This window comes from Chrysochloris asiatica, unplaced genomic scaffold (assembly GCF_000296735.1).
Source record: "Chrysochloris asiatica unplaced genomic scaffold, ChrAsi1.0 scaffold00209, whole genome shotgun sequence".
In the NCBI taxonomy this organism is placed as follows: domain Eukaryota; kingdom Metazoa; phylum Chordata; class Mammalia; order Afrosoricida; family Chrysochloridae; genus Chrysochloris; species Chrysochloris asiatica.
Window position 1 is genome coordinate 2,198,704 of NW_006408727.1, and position 25,665 is coordinate 2,224,368.

At 41.3% G+C, this 25,665-nt stretch overlaps 1 protein-coding gene and 2 pseudogenes across 1 annotated transcript in view; 2 read left to right on the forward strand and 1 right to left on the reverse strand.

Moving 5' to 3' along the window:
* NIPAL1 (NIPA-like domain containing 1) overlaps positions 1-18,187 on the reverse strand; it is a 30,268-nt gene extending 12,081 nt beyond the window's left edge. The window contains exons 1-2 of the mRNA XM_006872689.1: positions 18,128-18,187; positions 1,796-2,062 (exon numbers count right to left, since the gene is read on the reverse strand). Of these exons, the coding sequence (XP_006872751.1) occupies positions 1,796-2,062; positions 18,128-18,173 (313 nt within the window). The 5' untranslated portion in view covers positions 18,174-18,187. The remainder of the gene's footprint in view (positions 1-1,795; positions 2,063-18,127) is intronic.
* Positions 4,325-4,946, forward strand: LOC102842297 (annotated as a pseudogene).
* Positions 18,183-25,665, forward strand: part of LOC102820584 — a 26,045-nt pseudogene continuing 18,562 nt past the window's right edge.

Genomic DNA, 25,665 nt, shown 5'->3' on the forward strand with positions numbered 1-25,665 from the left:
TCTGTTCTTCAGATGATCTCTAAATTCAGGTGGGATATACTCAAGGTCATATTTTGGCTCTCATGGACTTGTTTTCATTTTCTTCAGTTTCAGTTTGAATTTACATATGAGTAATTGATTATTTGTTACGGAATATTCATACCTGGCTTTGTTTTGACTAATGATATGGAACTTTTCCATCAGATCTTTCTGCAGATGTAGTCAATTTGATTTCTATGTATTCCATTTGGTGAGGTCCATGTGTATAATCATCTCTTATGCTGTCTAAAGAAGTATTTGAAATGAACAAATCATTGATTTTGCAGAATTCTATCATGCGATATCCAGCATCATTTCTATCACCAAGGCCATATTTTCTAACTACTGAACCTTCCTCTTTGTTCCCAACCAGTAATGATAAATACATCGTGATTGCATGTTTGATCAATTTTATTGAAGAAGTTGGTAGAATTCTTCTATGTCATCCTCACTGGCTTTAGTGATTGGTGTGTAAATTTGAATAATAGTGGCATTTACTGGGCTTCCCTGTAGGCGCATGGATATTATCCTATCACAGACAGCGTTGTACCTCATGACTGATCTAGATATGTTCTTTTTGACAATGAATGCAACACCATTCCTCTTCAATTTGTCATTTCCGGCATAGTAAACCATGTGGTTATCAGATTCAAAATGGCCAATACCAGTCCATTTTAGTTCACTAATGCCTAAGATATAGATGTTTATGCATTCCATTTCATTTTTGACAACTTCCAAGTTTCCCAGATTCATAATTCGTATATTCCATGTTCTGATTTTCAATGGAATATACCCCAATTAATGGTGATCTCATTTTGTCAGAGTAGAACTATGCTCCAGAGAGTTTTTCATAGCAGATTTTTCAGCAACAGATTACCAGGGCTTCTTTTATGGCACTTCTGGGTGGACTTAAATCTCCAACTTTTGGTTAACAGTCAAACAAATTAATCATTTGCACCACTCAGGGACTCTGAGATAAATTATTATTGTTGTTAAGAGCTGTAGAGTAAGTTCCAAGTCACAGTGACCCTGGACAGGGGTTCCGAGGAGTGGCTGGTGGGTTTGAACTGTTGAATTTGTGGTTAGCAGTCCACAGCACCACATCAAGATAAATAGAGACAGTGAAATATTATTACTATAACTTTATAGTCTTAAAATTGTTTTGAGTCTGATGAAAAGAGATGGAGATAAGATTTTTATGATTCAGTAGTGAGTAATTTTTATCATGACTAACTGCTGATGTCACACCTGTAAAGGTAGAAGTTTTGTAACAAAAATGGGAGAGTAGTTAATCTTACAGTCCAGAAACAGAGGACCCTAGGACCATCAAGGGAGAAGAGCACAAGTGGAATGTGGGACCTTATCCAGAGAAGCAGCAACACCAAAGATGGAGTCAGAGATGGGGACATGGAGAGAGGGAGCAGCTGAGGACTCTAGCTTCAAGGAAAAAGAGGGACTGAGTGCTGGCCACTAGGAGGCAGGCTTGCAGAATGTGCCCTTTGGTCATTTAAATTATTATATATTCCTGAGTGTGTTTGTATATATCTCCCCACCCTCCTAAAAAGAAAGAAAGAAAGAAAAATTGAGGGAATGGAAGCAAATACTGTTGAATGAGGATGAACAGAGGAGACTGTACCCGCTACAATTAAATGATGGTGTAAAGCTGATGTTCTCCCATGTAAACTATCACTCAGTTCACAATAAAAATAAAATAAAATAAAATAAAATTGTTTCTGCAGTTAGAAGTTTGAATTTGTTAGTTGTATCTGTTTCTTACCAGCTCTAGTAACTCCCTTGGTGGCCAGTTGTAAGAGGCCCTTCTTTTTCAATATGAAGCTGGAGCCAATAAAAATGCTAGAACTTACGGCCAGTGCCAAGCCCACATAAAGGCTGTATTTGTTTTCTGCATTTGCAGAGATACTCAAGTTGGTGATGCTGGAATTCACATCCGTGTAGACGGCAGGAGAAGCAAACAGCTGTGAAACGTTCATGATCTCACACCAAGCCTTGGAAGAGTTCGGACAGACCAGAGATAGTATATAACCTAAAGGGGGAAGCAAAAAAATGAAAAGGAGATGTATTGATGCTCATCCTCGTTCTAAGAAACACAGATTTCAGTGGATGGCACTACTTTCTTCTGCAAGATAAGCCACCAGCAGGTGCTCCACAGCACTGTAGACAGGTGCATAGGTTTTTTAAAAAATGTTTTAAAATTTGTTTAGCTGTCCATATTTAAAAACTAAGAGATTTCATGTGAAAATCTGGATTCCTCTAATAAATTAGAAGATTTGGCAATATCTGATTCTTTGTTCCAGCAAAGCAGCAACCAGCAGGAACTGCAAGTCCACTTGGCTTGCCTATTTAACTCACAGCCATCCAGTAAATTCCAACTCTTAGCGACCCTGTAGAACACAGCAGACTGCTTCTTAGGGTTTCTTCAAGAGCCTTGTGTTTCTCCTGAGGAGTGAATTGTGGGTCTGAACCACCAATCTCACAATTAGATGTTCAGTGTTTAGCCCACAGCTTATTCAGTGAGGTGTAAATCATGCATTTGAAAAACATGTTTAAAAGTGGTCTTAGTTTTCTATGTCAATTTCCCTGGAGAGAATGAATTTTCAGCTCTACAAATCCATCTTTTCCTGAAATAAAATAGAACTTTCGTTTGTCTGAGTAGAACTATACTCTGTAAAGGTTTCAATAATTTTGGGGAATCAATTGCCAGGTCTTTCTTCCAAAATGCCTCTGAGTGGACTTGAGTTTCTAGACTTTTGGTTTGCAATCAAGTATGGGAACTGTTTGTACTCCTCAGGGGCTCCAAATAAAATAGAACCTAATAGAATATGATATAGTCTATTAGAACCGAATAGAATATATAATCTACTATAATAAACGTTGTTGTTGTTAAGGGCCATTGAATCTGTTCTGACTCATAGCCACTCTGTGTAGGGTTTCTGAGGAGTGGCTGGTGAGCTTGAACCACTGACTTTGCGGTTCAAACTGACTTTGCAGTCCAGCACATTAACCCATAGTGTCATACCAATAAGCTATTTTTTTAGAATAAGACTCACATAAACATGCCAATTAACTGATCTAGCCCCGTTATTCTGTGTGCCCTGAAGGTTTGAACACTATAACCCAAAATGAGAACATTTTACAGGACTCCTGGTGTGGTGCTGTAGGATCAGTGCTGGACTAGGAACCACAGGGTCAGCAGTTCAGGCCCACCAGCTGCTCCTTGGAAACCCTGTGCAAGGTCACTATGAGTCGGGATAGACTCAATAGCACTTAACAACAACAACAATAAGAAACTGCAGTGCAGTGGATTCTTGTTTAATATGTCTCTTCTACATATGTCTTTGTAACTGCCACCAAATGACTTTTTCCTGATAGGTCTGGGGAAGAGAAGGTGGGGGAACACACTGATAGGGTGATATGGTTTGATTATGAATGCTTGTTAACAGGGCTGTGATTATAAAAATGTGGAAATCTAATGTAGGGTTTGGTTGATTTTGCCATCCTGCTGGGTATAAAATGAACCATCTTGGTGATGCTGTGTGCTCCTTTGCTTGACTAACTAAGCTCACCTCTGTCTGACCTTCAGTTCTTGGGACTTAAGTCACCCATCTGACCTGATTCACCAGTTTCCACAGCCTTGTGAGTCAACAGCTCAAGTCAACCTGAGTGAGGAGAATCCTCCAGGCTGATGACTGAACTCTGGATTTGGGACTTGCCAGCCTCCACACCATGTGAGCCATTTCCTGGACTGCCTGTGAGTTCTGTGAGATGAGACGTGGGGGGAGAATACCATGGGGAGGAGTAGTGGTTGATATCAGGGATTGTGGTTTGGGACTGTTAACCACAAGGTTGGTGGTTCAAACCCACCAGCTGACCCTTGGATATACTGACTCGACAGCACTTAGCAACAACATAGTACTTTCTTAGACATTTGAGATGTCTTAAACTTCTACCTTATAGGGACCAGTCTGGGGCTGATCCTTCTAAACGAGATTATTGTTGCAGCTACTCTCTGGAGTTTGTGTTTCAATTGAAAAGATAACAACAAGGTAGCATTGCAACTAGAGCTTCTGTGTTCTCCACTATCTTCATTAAAGAACAACAAAAGACTTATTTTTCCATCATGAATTACTTTAAACAAAAAGGGATCGTGGGAGGCTGTGTCTGGCTCCCGCTCTCACAGCCATTGCAGTACGTTGAGCTCCATAGAGACAGCGCAGGGCCAGGCAGAGCCGGACGGCACTGGGCGGACTCTGTGCCTCGCGGACGGAAAAAATAATAATAACTAAACATGGGCAAAGGAGATCCTAAGAAGCCGAGAGGTAAAATGTCATCCTATGCATTTTTTGTGCAAACCTGCCAAGAGGAGCACAAGAAGAAGCATCTAGATGCTTCACTCAACTTCTCAGAATTTTCCAAGAAGTGCTCAGAGTGGTGGAAGACCATGTCAGCTAAAGAGAAAGGAAAATTTGAAGACATGGCAAAGGCGGATAAGGCCCGTTATGAAAGAGAAATGAAAACCTATATCCCGCCTAAAGGGGAGACAAAAAAGAAGTTTAAGGATCCCAACGCACCCAAGAGGCCTCCTGCGGCCTTCTTGTTTTGTTCGGAGTATCGCCCCAAAATCAAAGGCGAGCATCCTGGCCTATCCAATGGTGATGTTGCGAAGAAACTGGGAGAAATGTGGACTAACACAACATAACAAGCAGCCTTATGAGAAGAAGGCTGCTAAGCTGAAGGAGAAGTACAAAAAGGATATCGCTGCCTACCGGGCTAAAGGAAAGCCCAATGCAGCCAAAAAGGGAGTCGTCAAGGCTGAGAAAAGCAAGAAAAAGAAGGAAGAGGAGGAAGATGAAGAAGACGAGGAAGATGAAGACGAGGAGGAAGACGAAGAGGATGAAGATGATGAATAAGTTGGTTCTAGCGCAGTTTTTTGTTTTTTTTGTCAATAAAGCATTTAACCCCCCTGTACACAACTCACTCCTTTTAAAGAAAAAAAAAAAAATTGAAATGTAAGTCTGTGTAAGATTTGTTTTTAAACTGTACAGCATCTTTTTTTTTGTATAGTTAACACACTACCGAATGTGTCTTTAGCTAGCCCTGTCCTGGTGGTATTTTCAATAGCCACTAACCTTGCCTGGTACAGTATGGGGGTTGTAAATTGGCATGGAAATTTAAAGCAGGTACTTGTTGGTGCACAACACAAATTAGTTGTATATGGGGATGGTAGTTTTTGTTGTTTTTTTTTTCATCTTCAGTTGTCTGATGCAGCTTATACGAAATAATTGTTCTGTTAACTGAATACCACTCTGTAATTGCAAACAAAAAGGTTGCAGCTGTTTTGTTGACATTCTGAATGCTTCTAAGTAAATACAATTTTTTTTATTTAAAAAAAAAGGATAGTGAAAAATTAATCAACTACAATGTTAGAAATCACTGAAATATCAGTTTTATATCTCAAAAGTACCAAGAAGGCATATGAACAACAACAAAAGACAGTTTGACTAAATTATGTCTTAGGAGCAAAAGTTAAATAAATGAATCTCCTTGGCAAAGCTGTCTGAGATCTTCTGGATTTAGTGCAAGCAAAGTTAAGAAAAAGCCATAAAGTGCAAGACTGCAAAATGATAAAATAATTGAAGTCAAGGTTTTCATGATTACTATTTTACCTGTCTCTATAATTAGATAATGAACCAACTTTGCTTCAGAGAGACAGAGTAAATTCTGAATTAAACTTCTACATATTCTAAGAAAAACTATATTATGTCAAGGGTATATGATAATATATTTTGAGGAATTTTCAGGCATTTTGCTGAATAAACTTTCAAATTGCACATTTCGAAACTAGCCATTTTACAAAAATCTTCTTCTGGGTAGCGTTCATCTCATCTAAATACGAAGGATGAAAAGTAATTGGAGATATTTTTGCGAGGAAGAATTTCAACTACATTCCTTTATGAGAGAACATCTGACTTGACTTTCTAATGAATTCCATAGCTGCATTCATGTCTCTTAGTATGTATTCAATATAACCATTCCAAAACTTCATCTCTGAAATCATTGTGGGTGGGCCTCATTCCAGGGAAACAATATTCTTTCTAAGCTGTTGTCAGATCAAAATGTTTCCAACATTTATAGAGGGAGTGGGGGCGGAGGGTGGCAAGGGAGATCAAATAATCCCTGCTGCATTTTACAAGTTCTTATTCTAACTAATGGACACAAAGACTGCAAGTTTTATGGCAGTTAGATCAAATTATTTCTTAGAAAAGGCTATTGATCTTTGAATTAAATTTTTTATGATTTGGAGGCATGTTACTGAGGAAGCCTATGACAGATGTGAGTGAGGGAAGAAGGAGGAGTGAATGGTGGGCTGGATGAGAAGTGGCATGGGGCTGAGGGAGAGAGATGGGTACAGTTGTGTGTGGAGGCAGAGACTTTGGAGTGTTTCAGGGAAATCAAAATCAGAGTTGGTTTATTGGGATCTGAATGAGAAAGTCATTATCCAGTGAATTTAATCCAGGCTTTATGCACCATAGAAAGAGAAACTCTAATGCATTTATTATGTTTCATTTTAAAAGACAAAGCCAATAGCCCTTAAAGTGATGGTACCAATTTACATCCTTGTCAACAGGGTACCTGTATTATTCCATTAATGCTGTATTACTTGTTGCTGTCATCAAGTGGGTTCCAACTCATAGTGACCTTATGCACAACAGAACAAAACACTGCCCATATCCGCTCCACCCTCATAATCATTAGTATACTTGAGCCCATTACTGCTGCCACTTCCTTTTTCACTGATTCTCCACTTTGTTGTTGTTGTTGTTATTGCTGTTATGTGCCGTCGAGTTGGTTCTGGCTCATAGCAACCCTGTACTGGGTTTCCAAGGCTGTAAATCTTTACGGGAGCAGAATGCCTCATCTTTCTCCCGTGGAGCGACTGGTAGTTTCAAACTGCAGACCTTAAGGTTCGCAACCCGATTCGTAACCACTACGCTACCAGAGCTCCACTTTACCAGGCATGATATCCTTCTCCAGGAACTGGCCCCTCCTGCTAATATGTCCGATGTATGAGAGACAAAGTCTTGCCATCCTGGCTTCTAAGAAACATTCTGGCTATACTTCTTCCAACACAGATTTGTTTGTTCTTCTGGTAGTCCTTGGTAATTTTAATATTCTTCTCCAACCATGACTCAAATGCATCAGTTCTTTTACAGTCTTCCTTGATGTTGTTGCTGTTGTTAAGTGTCATCGAGTCATTTCCAACTCATAGCGACCCTGTATAGGGTTTCCAAGAAGCGGCTGGTGAACTTGAACCACTGACCGTGTGGTTCAAACTGATCTTAAGGTTGAGTGCTTATCCTACAGAGCCATACCAGAACTCTATGGTTTTCCTTATGTATTACTCCCTTTACTAAATATTAAGGAGTGCATACTTAGGAAATCTATGTCAATTATAAAGAAAATAATTAATTGACATTGGTATATCAACCACCTAATGTAAGAAATGGACTCATGGTGTGGGCTGTGGGTAGATGCACTGGATTGCAAAGTCGTTTGAACTGCAAAGTTGTTTGAAACACGAAGTTGTCAGTTCAAGCTCACCAACCACTCCTTGGAAATCCTATACAGGTTCACTGGGTCAGAACTGAGTCAACAGCACTTAACAACAACAATAGGATTCTATTGGAAGGCATTTTTTCCCTTTTATAGTTAATAGACATTTGGATATATATATATTTTAAATTGTGAATTGAGTGAAAGTTTACAGGGCTGATCATCAGTTTTACATTCAACAAATCATACATTTTGTTTCATTAAAATGATTATAATCCCTTCCATGAATCATCAGGTAACAGTATTTCTCTCTATTCATTTTAGCTTTCTCTCTTTTTTTTTTTTTTTAAACAATTAGGCATATATAATTTACACTACCAAAGGGCACATTCTGCAAGTCTGCCTCCTGACCACCAGCTCTCAGTCCCTCTCTTTCCATGAATCTAGAGTCCTCAGTTACTCCCTCTCTCCATGTTCCCATCTCTGCCTCCATCTCTGGTGTCACTGCTTCCCTGGATAAGGTCTTTCATTCCACATGTGCTCTTCTCCTTTGATGGTCCTAGGGTGCTCTGTTTCTGGACTGTAAGATTAACTACTCCCCCATTTTTGTTATAAAACTTCTACCTTTACAATTGTTGTTGTTGTTGTTGTTGTTGTTGTTAAGTGCCGTCGAGTCGGTTCCGACCCATAGCGACCCTGTACAGGGTTTCCGAGGCTGTAAATCTTTACAGGAACAGAACGCCTCATCTTTCTCCCACGGAGCTGCTGGTAGTTTCGAACTGTTGGCCTTAAGGTTCGCAGCCCGATTCGTAACCACTACGCTACCAGAGCTCCTTATTAACAGTCATAATTAGTCATGATAACAATTACTCACTATTGAATCATAAGAATCTTATCCCCATCTCTTTTTACCAGACCCATCTAGACAAGATGAAAACTATTCAGTGGGGACTCTATCTTCCCCCACACACTCTTAACTTAAACTCCCTCTTGAAACCTTGTAAGCCAGTTACTTAGTGCCTTTATCGCCCCTCATTTTAGGTAGCCAATGTCTAAGTAACCCATACCTATCTACTCTGTGTACAGAGAGCATTGATACTTGATGTGAAGACTCCTTCCCTCTCAGTTGGTATTTTAATCTACTACCTCCATGAGTATAGGTCAAGTTCATAAAATTGTAGCAATTTACCTTCATTTCCTTTATCAAAAATTGTTCATTTTATTTATTTATTTTTTTATCTTCCTCTAGTTGAGTGATATAGAGTCCTGGTGTGGCACTGTGGACTAATGTGCCAGACTGCAAAGCCATTTGAACTGCAAGGTCGGTGGTTTAAGCTCACCAGTCACTCCTCAGAAAGCCTATACAGGGTCACTATGAGTCGGAACTGACTCGACGGCACTTAACAACAATAACAAAGTTGAGTGCTGATTATCAAGCCATTGAGGCTAGGGCAAATGGGTACTCTCTGAAAATTTGGGTGTTCTTGTGTGTTTTCCCTTACTTCATACAAGCTGGATGCTTCACTCTCACCTCTGTGGCTATGACCTTGTCCATAGGCTCAGGTGTCCCCAGGTCTCACCACACTTTGGACCAACCAACCCTTCCTCTTCTCTCTTTCATCTCCAGGTCAACGGGAGTCAATGAACTCAGCCCATTTCTTCATTGCTGCCTTTCCCCCTCTTCCACTTACGAGTAGATTATGTGGTCACCAGCAAGCTTACATGCCTGTTCATGTGCTCCCTTTGAGTTTCAGTCTTAGAGGGGGGTTAGATAATTGCTTTTGCTCTTATAATTAGTATTGTTAACATTTTTTTATATTACTTTGACAATATTTTGCAATTTTTGACCCTAGAAAAACAACAGTTTCACATGGTTCAACTTAATACAGAACTAGTGTTGTTGTTGTTGTTGTTGTTAAGTGCCTTCAAGTCAGTTCCAACTCAAAATGACCCTGGATAGGACTTCCATGAAGCAGTTGGTGGCTTTGAACTGCCAACATTGTGGTTAGAAATCCAGTGCTTATCTTACAATAGTACACCAGGACTAGTGTACATGTGTAAGTTTATACACATGTGGATCACTTTAAATTTTACAACAAATTTCCTGCAGGACTGTATGGCTTTCTCCACCTTAAGCTCTACTACCAACTTTTTGAAAGCCGGGACAAGTTTCCACATCTCTAAAATGAGGGTGTTTGACTTAGTAATTCTGAAGCTATGTTTAGAATTCATTGTTATTGTTGTGTGCCCTCAAGTAGTTTCCAACTCATAGGAACCCTCTGATAGCTATTGGTGGGTTTGAACTGCTAACCTTTCAGTTAGCAGTCCAGTGCTTATCCTACAATGCCACACCAGGGCTTGCTGCTGTGAACTCCCATCAAGTTGGTTCCAACTCACAGTGACCCTGTAAATGGTTTCCGAGGAGCAACTGCTGGATTTGAACCAACAACTTTGCTGTTCAAACAGTCTTTGTGGTCCAGTTCATAATCCTGCCCTTCTATAATTTTGTGGTTTGAGCATAAACTCTTTTTTCCCAGAGGAATTTGCTTACAAGCATGGTGGCTCATAAATTCTGCTGATGGAATAGCCCTAGATGGTAGTCACTGAAAGCTTGTTGTTTGGGAATGGTTCATAGCAACCTTATGCACAACAGAATGAAACAATGACCAGTCCTGTGGCATCCTCACAATCATTATTATGTGTGAGTCCATTGCTCTTGTCATAGTGCCAATCCATCTCATTGGGGATCTTCTTCTGCTGCTTTTTTGCTGACCCTTCAGTTTACTAAGCATGACCTTTCTCCAGGAAATGGTTCCTCTTGATGATATGTCCGAAGTATGAGAGACAATGTCTTGCCATCCTGATTTCCAAGGAGTTTTCTGGCTTTACTACTTCCAACATATACTCCAACACCATAACTCAAATGCATCAGTTCTTCTATGTCCAACTTCCACATGCATATGAGGCTATTGAAAATACCATGGCTTGGGTCAGGTTTGCTTTAGTCCTCAAATGGTCAATTTTACTCTTGAACACTTGAAAGAGGTCTTGTGCAGCAGATTTGCCTAATACAATATGCCATTTGATTTCTCGATTGCTATTTCTATGAGCTGATGGTGGATCCAAGCAAAATATAGTCTTTGATAACTTCAATCTTTTCTCCATTTATATGGATGTTATTTATTGGTCCAGTGGTAAGTATTTCTGGGCTCGTTTTTTTTTTACATTGAGGTGCAAACCATAACAAAGGTTGTGGTCTTTCATTGTCATCAGTAAGTATTTTAAGTCCTCTTTGTTTTCAGCAAGCAAGGTTGCATCATCTGGATATTGTGGGTTGTTAATGATTCCTCCTCCAATCCTGATTGCACGTTTTTCTTCTTATAATCCAGCATCTTCAATTATTTGCTCAGCATATAGACTGAGTAAGTATGGTGTAAGAATACAACCCTGGTGCACAGCTTTACTGATTTAAAAACCATTCAATGCCCCACTGTTCTGTTTTAAACTACTGCCTCTTGGTCTATGTACAGGTTCTTCATGAGAACAATCAATGACTTTGCAATGTCATCCATAGTTTGTCATGATCCACACAGTCAAAAGTCTTTGTACAGTCAATAAAGCACAAATAAGCATATTTCTGATATTTCCTGCTCTCAGTCAAGATCCATCTGACATCAGCAATGATATGCCTAGTTTCACGTCCTTGTCTGAATCTGGCTTGAGCCTCTGGTCTATGTACAGGTTCCTCATGAGGACAATATTCTGTAATACTGACTCAACAGCACACCACTATCACCACTACTATATTTGTCTGCAGAAAAGAATATTTAACCTGATCACTTTGTTGCATGGAACAGTATCTCTGGTTTTTAAGAAGTTAGTGATTGCATAGGCTACATTATAAATCACTTCATGCTATTTCCAGTTTGAGGGAATCATTGTCTCTCCAGCTTTTCTGCTGTGATAGCTTGTAGTATTAGTCAGAAAATAGTCACTCCTATTTCCTCCCTAAGAAAAAGAGTATTCTTCCCTGATGTTGGGCTGGATGTAACTTGGTAACCAATGGATGTCAGCAGAGGGGATACAAAAAGAGGTGCCAAGTGTGTTTATACGATTGAGTTTATTTACTATCTTGTACCTCAGTGCAAACTCAGCTGTACCTGTACCCTAAGAAGACTCATGCAGGTGAACCCAGCCTGTCAACCCCAAACTGACCCACAGACACATGAACAAGGATATGTCATTCTTTTAAGTCGCTGAATTTTGAGTTGCTTATTATGCAGCCGTAGCTGACTGATACATCTGTTATTCATATTAGCATTGAGCAGTACCATGAATTTACTGGATATGACTTTGCTATCCAATGTCATAATTCCCATCAAATGATTGAGTGGGGCCTTGCAAATAATGTATACAGGGTTCTAAGGCTGGGATTCATTAATTTCATCATCCAGCTAGGTTTAAAAGGAGCCATCTCAGAAGCAGGAAGGGAAGATTCCAGTACCATCAAGAAGGAAGAGCATGAGTGAAGTGTGCGGTCCCTACCTAGAAAAGTAGTAACAGCAGAAGTAGTGGCATGAAGAGACAGAGTGGCTGAGAGCTCTAGGCCACAGACTTGGGCTAAAGCCAAAGGACCACATGGCTGAAAACTTGAAGACAAGAGCAAGGCATGTCTGTAGTATCGCAGAGAAGAGGCATTCCTGAATGAAGAACTGCTGTGTCTTGAGAGGTTTTTTGATCCTGAATTGTATCCTGTTTACTTCCCTAATAAATCCTATAATCATGAGTATTATTATGAGTTCTGTGTGGCCATTGCAATGGATTATCAAACCCAGATGTGAAGCAGAGAGTGCTATGGGAGGAATGGTCGGTGTCAGAATAGGATAAAGAAAGTTATAGGGTGGAAGCATGTCTGACTTCTACTTCATAGGAATCCGCCTTGGGCTGATTTTAAGTTTTATTCTCCTTCCCTCTTGTTAAGCCAGGGGAAGTCAGATATGGTCCCCATATGGTTTTTCCATAGGAAGGACTCTATCTCCCCTATAACTGATTCTCCAGACATCAGCCACTAAGGATACACTATGTCACTTCTTTGCTCAATGCTCCCATATCTTTCTTTTCATTACAACAATTGTTGTTGTTGTTAGGTGCCATCGAGTCGGTACCAACCCACAGTGACCTTATGCACAGCAGAACGAAACACTGCCCGGTCCTGGGCCAACCTCACTACTGTTGCCACACTTGAGTCCATCGATACTGCCACTTGGCCAATCCATCTTGTTGGGGATCTTCCTCTTTTTCTCTGACCCTCCACCTTATCAAACATGATATCCTTCTCCAGCCACTGGTCCCTCCTGACAATATGTGCAAAGTATGAGAGACAAAGTTTGGCCTTCTTGGCCTCTAAGGAGCATTCTGGCTGCACTTCTTCCAAAACGGATCTATTGGTTCTTTTGGCAGCCAATGGCACTTTCAATATTAGCAGAATCTAAATTCCTAAACCTAAACTTTAAAGCTTTATATACCCTGAACCTTACTCACCTCTGACTTCTCATTGCATTTGCACTGCCATTGAGTCAATTCCAATTCACACTGACCCTGCATATGGCTTTTGAGGAGTGGCTGGTAGGTTTGAACTTCCAAGCTTGAGGTTCAAACTAACCTTGCAGTCTAGCTCATTATCCTGCTGCGCCACACTAGGACTTCTTAGAAAAATAGAATTAAAAGATAATGGAATTTTAAAAATGAACTTTCTGAAGCCCCTTTGTACTGTAGATTATTAAGTGTACAGTGTTGTAGTTAAGTGCTGTGGAGTTGGTTCTGACTCATAGTGACACTGTATGAGATTTCTGAGGAGCAGCTGGCAGGTTTGAACTGCTGACTTTGGGTTCAAACCAGTGCATTATCCTGAAGCTCCAGTATTGTTATTGTCGTTAAGTACATGGAGTCTATTCCAAGTCATAGCGACCCTGTATAGGGTTTCTGCGGAACAGCTGATGACTTTGAATTGCTGGCCTTGTGCTTCACAGTCCAGTGCTAATTTTACAGCACCACAAAAATTTAAATGTATAGAATTACCAAAATGTGATAAAAACAAGAAGCAAGCACATGTTGTTGATTTCCTTAAGGCAAGTAGCCACAAACCCTGTACATGAGTTCTGCCTGTACTTGGCCCTGCACAGAGCGCTGGCTGGCATAGGTAGCTCTCATCATGAGCCTGCTCAAAATGCTGGCTCCTTGGATGCGCCTTCCCTGCATAACCAATATAAAAGAACCTCTTAGTCACGTTCCATCTAACACACTACTTAATACTCCCAATCAAAACAAACTTTCTTTTCTTATATGTTAAGAACAGTTTTACAGCATTGTATATCCATATATCTACTTGATGTGCTCATTCAATAAAATAGTTATGAATAGCTATCATGCAACTACATTAGGTATTCATTTAATACCCACTAGGCAAGAGTCCTAAGGTGCTCTGGTAGCGTAGCGGTTACGAATCGGACTGCTAATCTCAAGGTCAGCAGTTCGAAACTACCAGCAGTTCCACGGGAGAAAGTTGATGCTTTATGCTCCTGTAAAGATTTACAGCCTCAGAAACCCTGTGCATAGTCACTATGGGTTGGAACCGAATCTATGGCTCTTAACCAAAACAACAGGCAAGAGTCCTGGTGTGGCACTGTGGGTTAATGTGTCAGACTGCAAAGCCATTTGAACTGCAAGGTTGGCAGTTCAAACTCACCAGCTGCTCCACTATGGGTTGGAATTGACTCGACAGCACTTTACTACAACAACAACAATGTTAGGCAAATCTGCTGCATAATACCTTTTTAAAGTACTCAAGAGCAAAGATGTCACCTTGAGGACTATGGTGTGCCTGACCCAAGCCATGGTATTTTCATTAACCTCATATGTATGCGAAAGTTGAACAGTGAATAAGGAAGACCATAGAAGACTTGATGCTTTTGAGTTTTGGTGGTGGAGGAGAATATTGAAAGTGCCATGGGCTGCCAAAAGAACCAACAGATCTGTATTGGAAGAAGTGCAGCCAGAGTGCTCCGTGGAGGCCAGGATGTCCAAACTTCGTCTCTCATACTTCAGACATATTGTTAGGAGGGACCAGTCGCTGGAGAAGGATACTGTGCTTGGTAAGGTGGAGGGTCAGAGAAAAAGAGGAAGATCCCCAGTGAGATGGGTTGGCAAAGTGACAGCATGAATGGACTCAAGCATGGCAACAATTGTGAGGTTGGCCCAGGACCAGGAAGTGTTTCATTCTGTTGTGCATAGGGTCACTATGAGTTGGTACCAACTCGATGGCACCTAACAACAACAATAACAACAACATGTTAAGTATCATGGAGTTCTGGTGTAGCACTGGATTGCAAAGTTGGTTTGAACTGTAAGGTTGGCATTCAAGCTCACGAGCCGCTCTTTGGGAACCCTATACAGGGTTGTTATGGGTCGGAACCAACTCAATGGCACTTAACAACAAGAACAACTTGTTAGGTATCTAGAGTCCTGCTGTGGTGCTGCAAGAAAATGTGCTGGGCCACAAGGTCAGTTTGAACTGCAAGGTCGGCAGTACAAACCCAATAGCCGCTCCTTGGAAACCCTATGCAGCGACACTATGAGTTGGAAATGATTCCACGGCACTTAACAACAACAACAACATGTTAGGTATCTAGGAGTATTGGGTGGCGCTATAGGATAAGCACTGGACTGCAAGGCTGATTTGAACCACAAGGATGGTGGTTTAAACCCACCAACTGCTCCTTGGAAACCCTATACAAGGTCGCTGTGAACTGGAAATGACTAGACAGCACTTAACAACAACAACAAATGTTAAGTATCTGGAGTCCTGGTGTGCTACTGTAGGAAAAGCACAAGGTCAGCAGTTCAAACCCACCAGACGCTCCCTGGAAACCCTATCCTGAGTCTCTATGAGTTGAAACAGACTTGATGACACTTAACAACAACTATCTGCTCTCTTCCCAGATCTCAGGATTCAACACTTACCATACTTCCTGGGTAACAGGCTAATGTAAAAGAACCAGACACACAGTGGTCAACAAGACAGGTTATAAGATTTCTTTTCTCACTGAGATGATATTTTTAGGGAGGGAACAAACAGGAAGGGAACAGGGTAAATGAGAAACAAGTTGCAGCAAATTTGGAAATCAAGTCATAGTAGACATATCTACTAGCAGGGTAGGAAAGAAACCCACATGCCAGTTAACCAAAACAAAATAGAAAAGATTCTATTGATTAAACAACAAAAAAGTGAAAAACCTACATCACTGGACAAGATATCCTCATTGTTGGTATGTTTGGGAGCCAAGTACTCTGAGAGTAAACTGTTGCTTATTTCAAACTCTTTATTACTAAAGTTGCTGAACTTTTAGAGATAGGTAGTTACTGCTTTGTAGATGTTGACTGTCTTCCTTATATTATATTTCATGATACCATATTTTCACTTTAATAAAGCTCTACTGGCAAACAAAAAAGTCAGTGGTTCAAACCCACCAGCTGCTCCTTGGAAATCCTATACAGGGTCTTTATGAGTCAGGAACAACTTGATAACACTTAACAATAACAACAACATCTCCAGATTGCAGGATGGACTATTTATCATTCAAGTCTCAGCTCAAATATCATTTTCTCTAAGGAGCCTCTTTGATTATCTAATCTAAACATCCACAGCTCTCTTAATACAATATAAGTAGACACATCTGGAATGACCTTTTTTATTCACTTGGTTTTTGCCTATTATCTGTTATTTATATTGTTAAGTATGAGGGCAGGGACCTTGTCCTACAATCTAGGACCAGACTGTCCTGCAAATCCTTCTATCCCCATGCCTACCTAGGCCAGTGCCTGGCACATGGAACTCTTGCTTGTTCGCTAAATGAGTGAATTTAATAAATCATTGAATGAAAAATTAAACCTTATTCCATGTCAGTCTCTGAGCTAAACGTTCCATATGGAATCTAATTTGCACAACTCCTCATAACTATAAACCATAGGCATTATTCTTATTTTCCAGATGAAAAAAGTTCAAGGTTAAATGTTATCTAAGAGAACCGCCCAATCTTGAGGCCCCATCTCTTCTTACTACTGATACTGCTTATCTCCAAGTCTTTCCCACCAGCCTCCCACACAATAAATCGAACGTTTTATCCACTGAACTTGGCTATTTCTTTTTGGAACTAAATGCATGGGTGGAGCAGGAAAAACACATCTAGAAGTCCCAGTAAATAGTGTAATTCATGCACCCTTATCCTTACTGATCCTTGGGTAAACAAGGGTGGATGTATTTGTAAAGTGACTTAGTGGTTTACTAATTATTTAGAAAAAGGGCACACAACCTATCTAGGAAATAATTCTACACCCAGCTAGCTAGCAACCAACTACCAACTGTCCGTTTTTGAACGGTTTGTACAGAGCTCGTCTCTCTTGCAGACAAAATTTTGGCTTTCACTGCTCTTTTCCCCTCTTATCAAGGAATATGGTGGGAAAACCAAGAGGCGAGGAAATTGGGAAAGCCGCTATGTGTTAATGCGCTAGACTGCAAAGCCGTTTGAACTGCAAGGTCGGTGGTTCAAGCTCACCAGCTGCTCCTTTGAAACCCTATACACGGTCACTATGGGTCGGAATTGACTCGGTGTCATTAACAACAGCAACATAGGCAAGTATGGAAAAAAAGAAACAGTTCTTACCACATCTCTCCCTATCACTTTCCTCTTTGGGAAATTTTAGAAATTGGCTTTCTCCATGATACAATGAATCTCATTTCAGTGCATACACACAGACCCTCCCCCAAGCCATCCACCCTATTATGCCCCCATACACGTCTTTACAACGTCTGTATTGAGACTAGAGAACTGATGTGGTGTAAAGACAGACCAGGCAAAGTGATTTCACAGGTTTAAACCCCAGCCCAGCAAGCAGTGAGAACCTTATTCCCCATATCCTTTCCTGGGGGTCTCTCGCTTTAAATAGCCAAGAAGTGACAGCACAGCGAGTCAGAGGTGAGGCAATCGGGATTGGAGATGTTTACAACTGGAAGAAGTGGAGAGGCGCGGGGCCACCTGGAGGTATCTGCCCTTCACTGCGCCAGCGCCAGACGCAAGGCGCAGGGCTCCAGCGGCGTGGCCGGGTGCGCCCCGTGCCTAAAGGGTGACTCTGGGCGTGTCCGCCAGAGAAAAAAAGTCCTTAAACGGCAGTGGCATGTGGGAGTCTTCCCAAGGCACCCTGAATTTCCGCGTCCCGATACTCCGCACACTGTAATTTACTTGGGGTGCCTTCCAGACCAGAGGGGGAACCACGTCTGTCTTGTTCTCCCAGGCTTCTTTCTCCACATAGCCCGTCATAGTGTAAGCACTCAGATATCTGGTGGGTAGACTGGCTGGCTAACTGATGAATACTTGAGAGTCAGTACATCCCTGTCACCACGACTCCAAGAAAATCCCAGGATTGCTTACCCGGTCTCTCGGCCACCCGAATGCTGTTCCCCCGCCTCAGGGCAGACACTCACCTTCTCGACAAGGCTGTCCAGGCGGCAACCTCACCTGTCCCGCCATGGCCCCCGGATGGGCCTTCCCAAGTGCTGGCGCTTGCTCCTCACCTACCTGGGCTGCCTTTCCTCCTCCCCCATGAGCTGCGAGGATTACACAGGTGTGCGCTGACCCCGCCCCTGAGAAACCTCAGCCAATGGGGAGGCCCGGGGATTCCGAGGGCCACGCCCCCAGGCACCCGCGTTCTGTGCTATTTCTTCTTTCGCTATAGGCTCCAAGGACCTTGGGCACCTACCCTGAGGGTCAGCTATCCCCTGCGGCGAAGTCTGGAAAACGCGGACACACCCGTTTGGAGCTTGAAGACCGCGGAGGAAATGCTCTGGGGAAATTTGATGGCGTAAAGGCTGTGCTGAGGCCCCCTTCTGGCTTCGAGTGAGTTCAACACTGCTGGTTTTTAAAACCTTCAAATGTTTGCTACTTTGCATGAAGTTACCTGGCCACTAGGGTTCCAAACTGCAGTTTATTCTTCTTGCGTTAAGACAGATTATGTCCTTTTGTGCTACTGTCTCAGAGCTCTTCTTCCCATTTCCAACCAGACCTCCCCTCCCCAAAATAATTCCCCCCATTTTCTAAGTCAAATGTCTAATAGGTTCCGACTCAGAGTGACGCTGTTTAGGGTTTCCAAGGAGCAACCTTGCAGTTAGAAGTCCAGTTATTTGAAATAAACACCTAAAGACAGTGCCCAAACAGAAAACCATCTATTCCCACGCAATATTAATTGTTAATATGCATTATCAGTTTGGAGTTCTGGTGTGGCGTTGTAGGATAAGCACTGAACTGCTAACCACAAGGTCAGAGGTCCAAACCCAGCAGCCACTCCTTGGAAACCCTATACAGGGTCTATGAGTTGAAACCGATCCACAGCATTTAATAATTGTCAGTTTGGCTTTCTGAGGTGGCTTGTGTGTTACTATGATGCTGGGAGCTATGCCACCCACCAATATTTCAAATATCAACAGGGTTACCCATGGTGGAAAGGTTTCAGGTGAACTTTCAGACCAAGATGAGGAAAGGCCAGTCTCTCTACTTCTGAACAAGAAAACCTCATGGATCACAAAAGAACATTCTCAGCTTTGCTGCTTTGCACACTCATCAGGTGAATCAATCTCTAAAGGAAGACATTATGTTTGGTGAACCAGGGGGCAAGGAGACGAGAGAAATGCTTGATGAGGTGACTCAGGACCAACCACTGTTTCATTCTATTGTACATAAAGGTGCCATCAGCCAGAGTCAACCAGAAGGCAGCTAACAACAGTGGCATGTGTTGTAACCTAGCTACATCATAAATACAAGACACTTTGTATGTATTAGCTAATTTAATCTCATAGCATAGTCTGTTAATCTCCATTTTACAGATGAGGGATCAGAGGCAAAGATCTTCAAGGGAAGACTTGGTAGCAGGCAGTACACTGGTGATTCCAGGGACTGTGCCTAATCATTATGCAATGAGAAATGGGCATATGGATACTAACATCTTCACCACGGGAAAGGGTGCGGTGACTTTGTGCTTCGGCATTTCAGCACAGGGGAAAATACTTCGCCTTTGCTCCAGGTCGTCATGAGTAGTAGTACTATTCACTTTATTGCCCAAGAGTTTCTAGCAGAGACTTCAATCTTGCTTTACTTGTTCTCTGGAAAATTGGAGAAGAGTTAAGAGCCATTTGTCAACTTACTATCTAAGGTGCACACACGTCTTTTACACGGGAATAAATGGTTTTGTAATGCAGGAATATCATAGGGGTGGAGGGACAGAATAAATGGTAGTAAGGAAAGGGGATTTGTGCCAATTTTGGATAATAAGCTTTAAAATTTAGATTTCTATTTAAATGTTTGGTGTCCTGGTGTGGTGCTGTAGAATAAGCCTTGGACTGCAAGATTCGTTAGAACTGTAAGGTCGTGGTTCAAACTTACTAGCTGCTCCTCGGGAATCCTATACAGGGTCCTTATGAGTTGATACCTACTCAATAGGAGCTCTGGTGGCGTAGTGGTTACGAATCAGACTGCAAACCTTAAGGTCAGCAGTTCAAAACTACCAGCTGTTCCATGGGAGAAAGATGAGGCTTTCTGCTCCTGTAAAGATTTACAGCCTCGGAAACCCTGTACAGGGTCACTATGAGTTGGTTCCGACTCCACGGCACATAATCACCACCACCACCACCTACTCAATGGCAAGCTTTAAGATTCAGTAATGAGAGAAAGAGAAAATAAATAAATAACAGGTATCTTGTTTTGGATTTAAGGGTTTTGTTACCCACAAAATCAAATATTAGCCATAAAAATTTCTGACTAAGACCTGCCAGCAACATTTTCCATCCAAAGCTGCTAATCTTTTCTTTCATGCTTGAAGCTAGGCTCACTAACTCTGTATTTCAAAAAATATCATGACTAAGGAATGGAGAGCCAGATATCATCTTGTGACTGGATATCTGTTGATCTCAACTAAAGAGGGAGGCAGGATTCAATCAGTCATGTTAAAATTAGCTAGTGATTGATCTTCTCCTTCCTTTTCCCTTTATAAAGCTCATTTTAACCAGCCATTTGCTTTTTTCTAGAATCAGAATGGTCTGTCTGTGTGCTGGGAAAATAAACTTTATGTCTTGATATTTTTGAATTTTGGTGATTTTTAATACATGTTTTATCTATGTATCTCTCTACCTATACATATACATACACATAGCACTTACTATGTGGCAATTCTTCTTCTTAGCACTTTATAAAAACTTCTAAAATCCTCATAACAATCCTGTGACACTATTATTAGTCCCATCTTACATAATTGGAACTGGGCACACAGAGATTAAGCAATTTGCTATGTACACATAATTAGTAAGTGGTGGAGCTGGAATGCTAACAAAGAGTCTGGCTTCAGAGCCATGTTCTTAGCCCATTTGCCTAACTGAACATTGAAAACAAAATCTTTTAAAAAGTACACCTGAGGTGATTTTTAAATAACTTCTAATTCCAGTTTAATATTAAGGTCTATTTTAGGTCAAGGCATTGCTTTAATTCTTACATTCAGTTCTGAAAATAAAGAGGAAAGCACTTGGAAAAATACTGAAACATATTTAAGATCACTGTTGTTGTTGTTGTTGTTAGGTGCCATCAAGTTGGTACTGACACATAGCGACCTTATGCACAGCAAAACGAAACACTGCCCGATCCTGGGCCAACCTCACTATTGTTGCCATGCTTGAGTCTGTGGATGCTGAGTTTAAATAGCTTGTTGTTAGGAGTTTTCCAATTGGTTCCTACTCATAGTGACCCTATGTACAACAGAAAGAAACACTGCCCAGCCCTTCCATTGCCATCCCCATGTTTGATCCCATTGGTGCTGTCACTGTGTCAATCCATCTCCCTGGGGGTCTTCCTCTTTATTGTGACCCTCCACTTTATCAAGCATGATGTCCCTCTCCAGGGGCTGGTCCCTCCTGATAATGTCTGAAATACGAGAGACAAATCTCACCATCCTTGTCTGCCTGTACTTGTTCCAAAACAGATTTGTTTGTTCTTCTGACAGTTGAATGGTACTTGTCATATTCTTCTCCAACACTATACTTCAAATGCATTGATTTTTCTGAGGTCTTCCTTATTCATTGTCAAACGTTCACATACATATGTTGCTGTTGTTAAGTGCATTCTGACTCACAGTAACCCTTTATAGTGTTTCTAAGAAGCAGCTGGTGAGTTTGAACTGCTGACCTTGTGGGTAGTAGCCCGTTGCTTATCTTTCAGTGCCAGGGCCCCCACATGCATATGAGGCAATTGAAAATACCATGGGTTGGGTCAGGCACACTTTAGTCCTCAAACTGGTATCTTTGCTCTTAAACACTTTAAAGAGGTCTTGTACAGTTTTGCCCAAAGCAATATGTCCTTTGGTTTTTTGAATTGCTGCCTCCATGAATGTTGATTGTGGATCCAAGCAAAATGAAGTCTCTTACAAGTCAAACTTTTCTCCAATTTATCATGATGGTATGTACCAGTCCAGTTGTGAGGGTTTTAGTTTTTTTTGCACTGAGATTCAATCCATATTGAAGGCTGTATGCTTTGATCTTCATCAGTATTTTAAGTCCTCTTTGTTTTCAGTAAGCAAAGTTGCATCATCTGCATACTGCAGGTTGTGAAATGAGTCTTCCTCCAATCCTGATGCCACCTTCTTTTTCATATAATCCAGTTTCTCAGATTACTTGCTCAGCATACAGATTGAATAAGTATAGTAAAAGGATACAACCCTAATGCACACCTTTCCTGATTTAAAACCATTTGCTATTCCCTTGTTCTGTTCCAACAAGGTCTATGGTCTATGTACAGGTTCCTCATGAGCACAAGTATTCTGGAATTCTTCGCAGTTACTCATAATTTGTTATGATCCATACAGTCAAAAGCCTTTGCATAGTCAATAACGCACATCTAAACATCTTTCTGGTATTCTCTGCTTTCAGGCAAGAGTCATGTGACATCAGCTATTAAATCACTAGTTCCCAGTCCCCTTCTGAATCAGCTCTGAATTTCTGGCAGTTCCCTGCAGATGTACTATTGTACAGGGTTGGGTAGTGTTCTGTTCTGTTTTGCATAGAGTCACTATAAGATAGAATCGACTTGATGGCAACTTAGGAGCTCTGATAGCATAGTGGTTATGAGATGGGCTGCTAACCTTAAGGTCAGCAGTTCAAAACTACAAGCTGTTCTGCAGGAGAAAGATGAGACTGTCTGCTCCTGTAAAGATTTACAGCCTCAAAACCCTATGACTCGTAACTAACTCGACGGCACACCACCACCACCAAGAACAGTTTCATAAATTTAACTAATTCTTTAACATCATTAACTACATTATGCAGAAAAATAATTCCAGAACACTTATTTGTGTTCATGTGGGCCCTGGACACAAATCAAGAGGCAGTTGTTCAAAAAGAAGAAGGGAATACTGTGTGGTCTAAAATCAGGAAAGATGTATGTGAGGGAAGTGTCCTTTCACCATACTTATTTAATCTGTATGCTGAGTAAATAATCTGAGAAACTAGACTGTATGAAGACAAACCATTGCAAAGAAGAGGTATTCCAGAACATTGAATTGTGCTCTTGAGGAACCTGTACTTAGACCACGAGGCAGTCATTCGAATAGAACAAAGGGTTACTAAATGGTTTAAAATCAAAGGAAAAGTGTGCCGGGGTGTATTTTTCTTTACCATAGTCAATTTGTATGCTGAGTAAATAATCTGGTAAAATGGATTATATGAAGAAGAATGTTACACCCAGATTGGAGGAAGACTCATTAACAACCGGCTATTTGCAGATGATATAACATTGCTGGCTGGAAGCAAAGATGACTTAAAATGTTTATTGATGAAGATCAAAGACTACAGTCTTCATTATGTACTGCACTTCAATTTTTTTTTTTTTTTTTTTTTTAGTTTTTATTGTGAGTTGAGTATAACTTTACAGGGCAGATCATCAGTTTTACATTGAACAAATCATATACTTTGTTTCATTACAATCATTATAATCCCCTCCATGTATAATCAGTTAACAGTATTTTTCTCTATGCATTTTAGCACCTTATTTTTTTTTAAACACTCAGATATGTATAATAATTTACACCACCAAAGGGCACATTCTGCAAGCCTGCCTCCTGGCTGCCAGCTCTCAGTCCCTCTCTTTCCATGAATCTAGAGTACTCAGCTGCTCCCTCTCTCTATGTTCTCGTCTCTGCCTCCATCTCTGGTGTCGCTGCTTCTTTGGATAAGGTCTCGCATTCTGCTTGTGCTCTTCTCCCTTGATGGTCCTAGGGTGCTCTGTTTCTGGACTGTAAGATTAACTACTCCACCACCCCACCCCCCATTTTTGTTACAAAAGTTCTACCTTTACAATTGTGACAGATGCAATTAGTCATGATAATAATTACTATTGAATCATAAGAATCTTATCCCCATCTCATTTAACCAGACCCATCTAGACAAGATGAAAACTATTCAGTGGGAACTCTATCCCCCCCACACACACACACTCTGTTTTTATAATTTTTTATTGTGAATTATGTGATAGTTTACATGGGAGAACATTAGCTTTACATTCATTTTATCTTATTTCGTTTCATTGCAATGATTACAATTCCTTGCATGCATCATCAAACAACCAAAGGTTACACTCCGCAAACCCACCCCCTGGCCATCAACACACAGACCCTCTCCCTCCCAGAGTCCAGAGTCCCCAGTCACTCCATCTCTCCCCATCATTGTCTCTGTCTCCATCTCTGGAGTCACTGTTTCTCTGGATAGGGTCCCACACTCCACTCTTTTCCCTTGACGGTCCCAGGGACTTCTGCTCCTGGACTGCAAAATCAACCACTCCCCTCCTTTTGTTACAAAACGTCTACTTTTACATTTCCAACACTCACAGTCAGACCTGATAGCAATCATTCATTACTGACCACAAGAGTCTTATCCCCATCCTCTTTCATCAGCCCCGTCCAGGCAGTTTGGAAACCAGTAAGTGGAGATTCTACCTTCCCCTGCACCCTATGAAACTACGCTCCCTCTTGAAAATTTATAAGCCAGTCATTTCTTGCCTTTGTAGCTCCTCCATTTTGTGTAACCAATGTCTAAGTTGTCCATCCCTGTCGACCCTGTGTGCCGAGGGGGTGGGAATGATCCTTGTTGTAAAGATTTGTTCCCTCCTTTGAGCTACTGCATCCACAAGCATAGATCAAGTTCATTAGATTGTAGTGGATTACTCTTTTTTCCTATTCTTTCTTTCTCTAGTTGAGTTCTGATCATCCAGCCATTGAAGCCCATTCAAGTGGGTACTATCTGCAAGTATGGGTATTCTTGTACATCTCCCCTCACTTCATATCAGTTGGATGCTTCACTCTCCGCTCTATTCCTCTGTGGCCATGTCCCTTGTCTTTTGGCCCAGGAGTCCCCAGGTCTTGCCATACTGCTGGCCAACCAGGTCTCAAACCAGGTTGACAAGAGTCTGTTGAACGTGATTGGATTTAGTTCACAACTTCATTGCTCTTTTTTCCCCACTTCCCCTTGTCGGTGACCATTGTGGTCAGCAGCAAGACCACATGCCTTCTTGTGTATTCCCCTCGAGTCTTAGTCTTGCAATGGAGTTCACCCTGAGGGGACCTGACCACTTGCCTTGATGGCTCCAGGGCTAACGACTTGCTTGTTCTTGTAGTAATCAACCAGACTGCCATTATTGTTTTTGCCCCCACACACTCTTAAACTAAACTACCTCTTGAAAACTTGTAGGCCAGTCACTTTGTGCCTTTATCGCCCCCTCATTTTTGGGAGCCAATGTCTAAGTTGCCTGTCCCTATCTATTCTGTGTATAGAGGGTATAGCATTGATACTTGATGTGAAGACTCCTTCCCTCTCTGGTGGTATTTAGAACTACTACCTCCATGAGTATAGGTTGTTGTTGTTGTCAGGTGCCATCGAGTCGGAACTGACTCATAGAGACCCCATGCACAGCAGAACGAAACAATGTTCGATCCTGG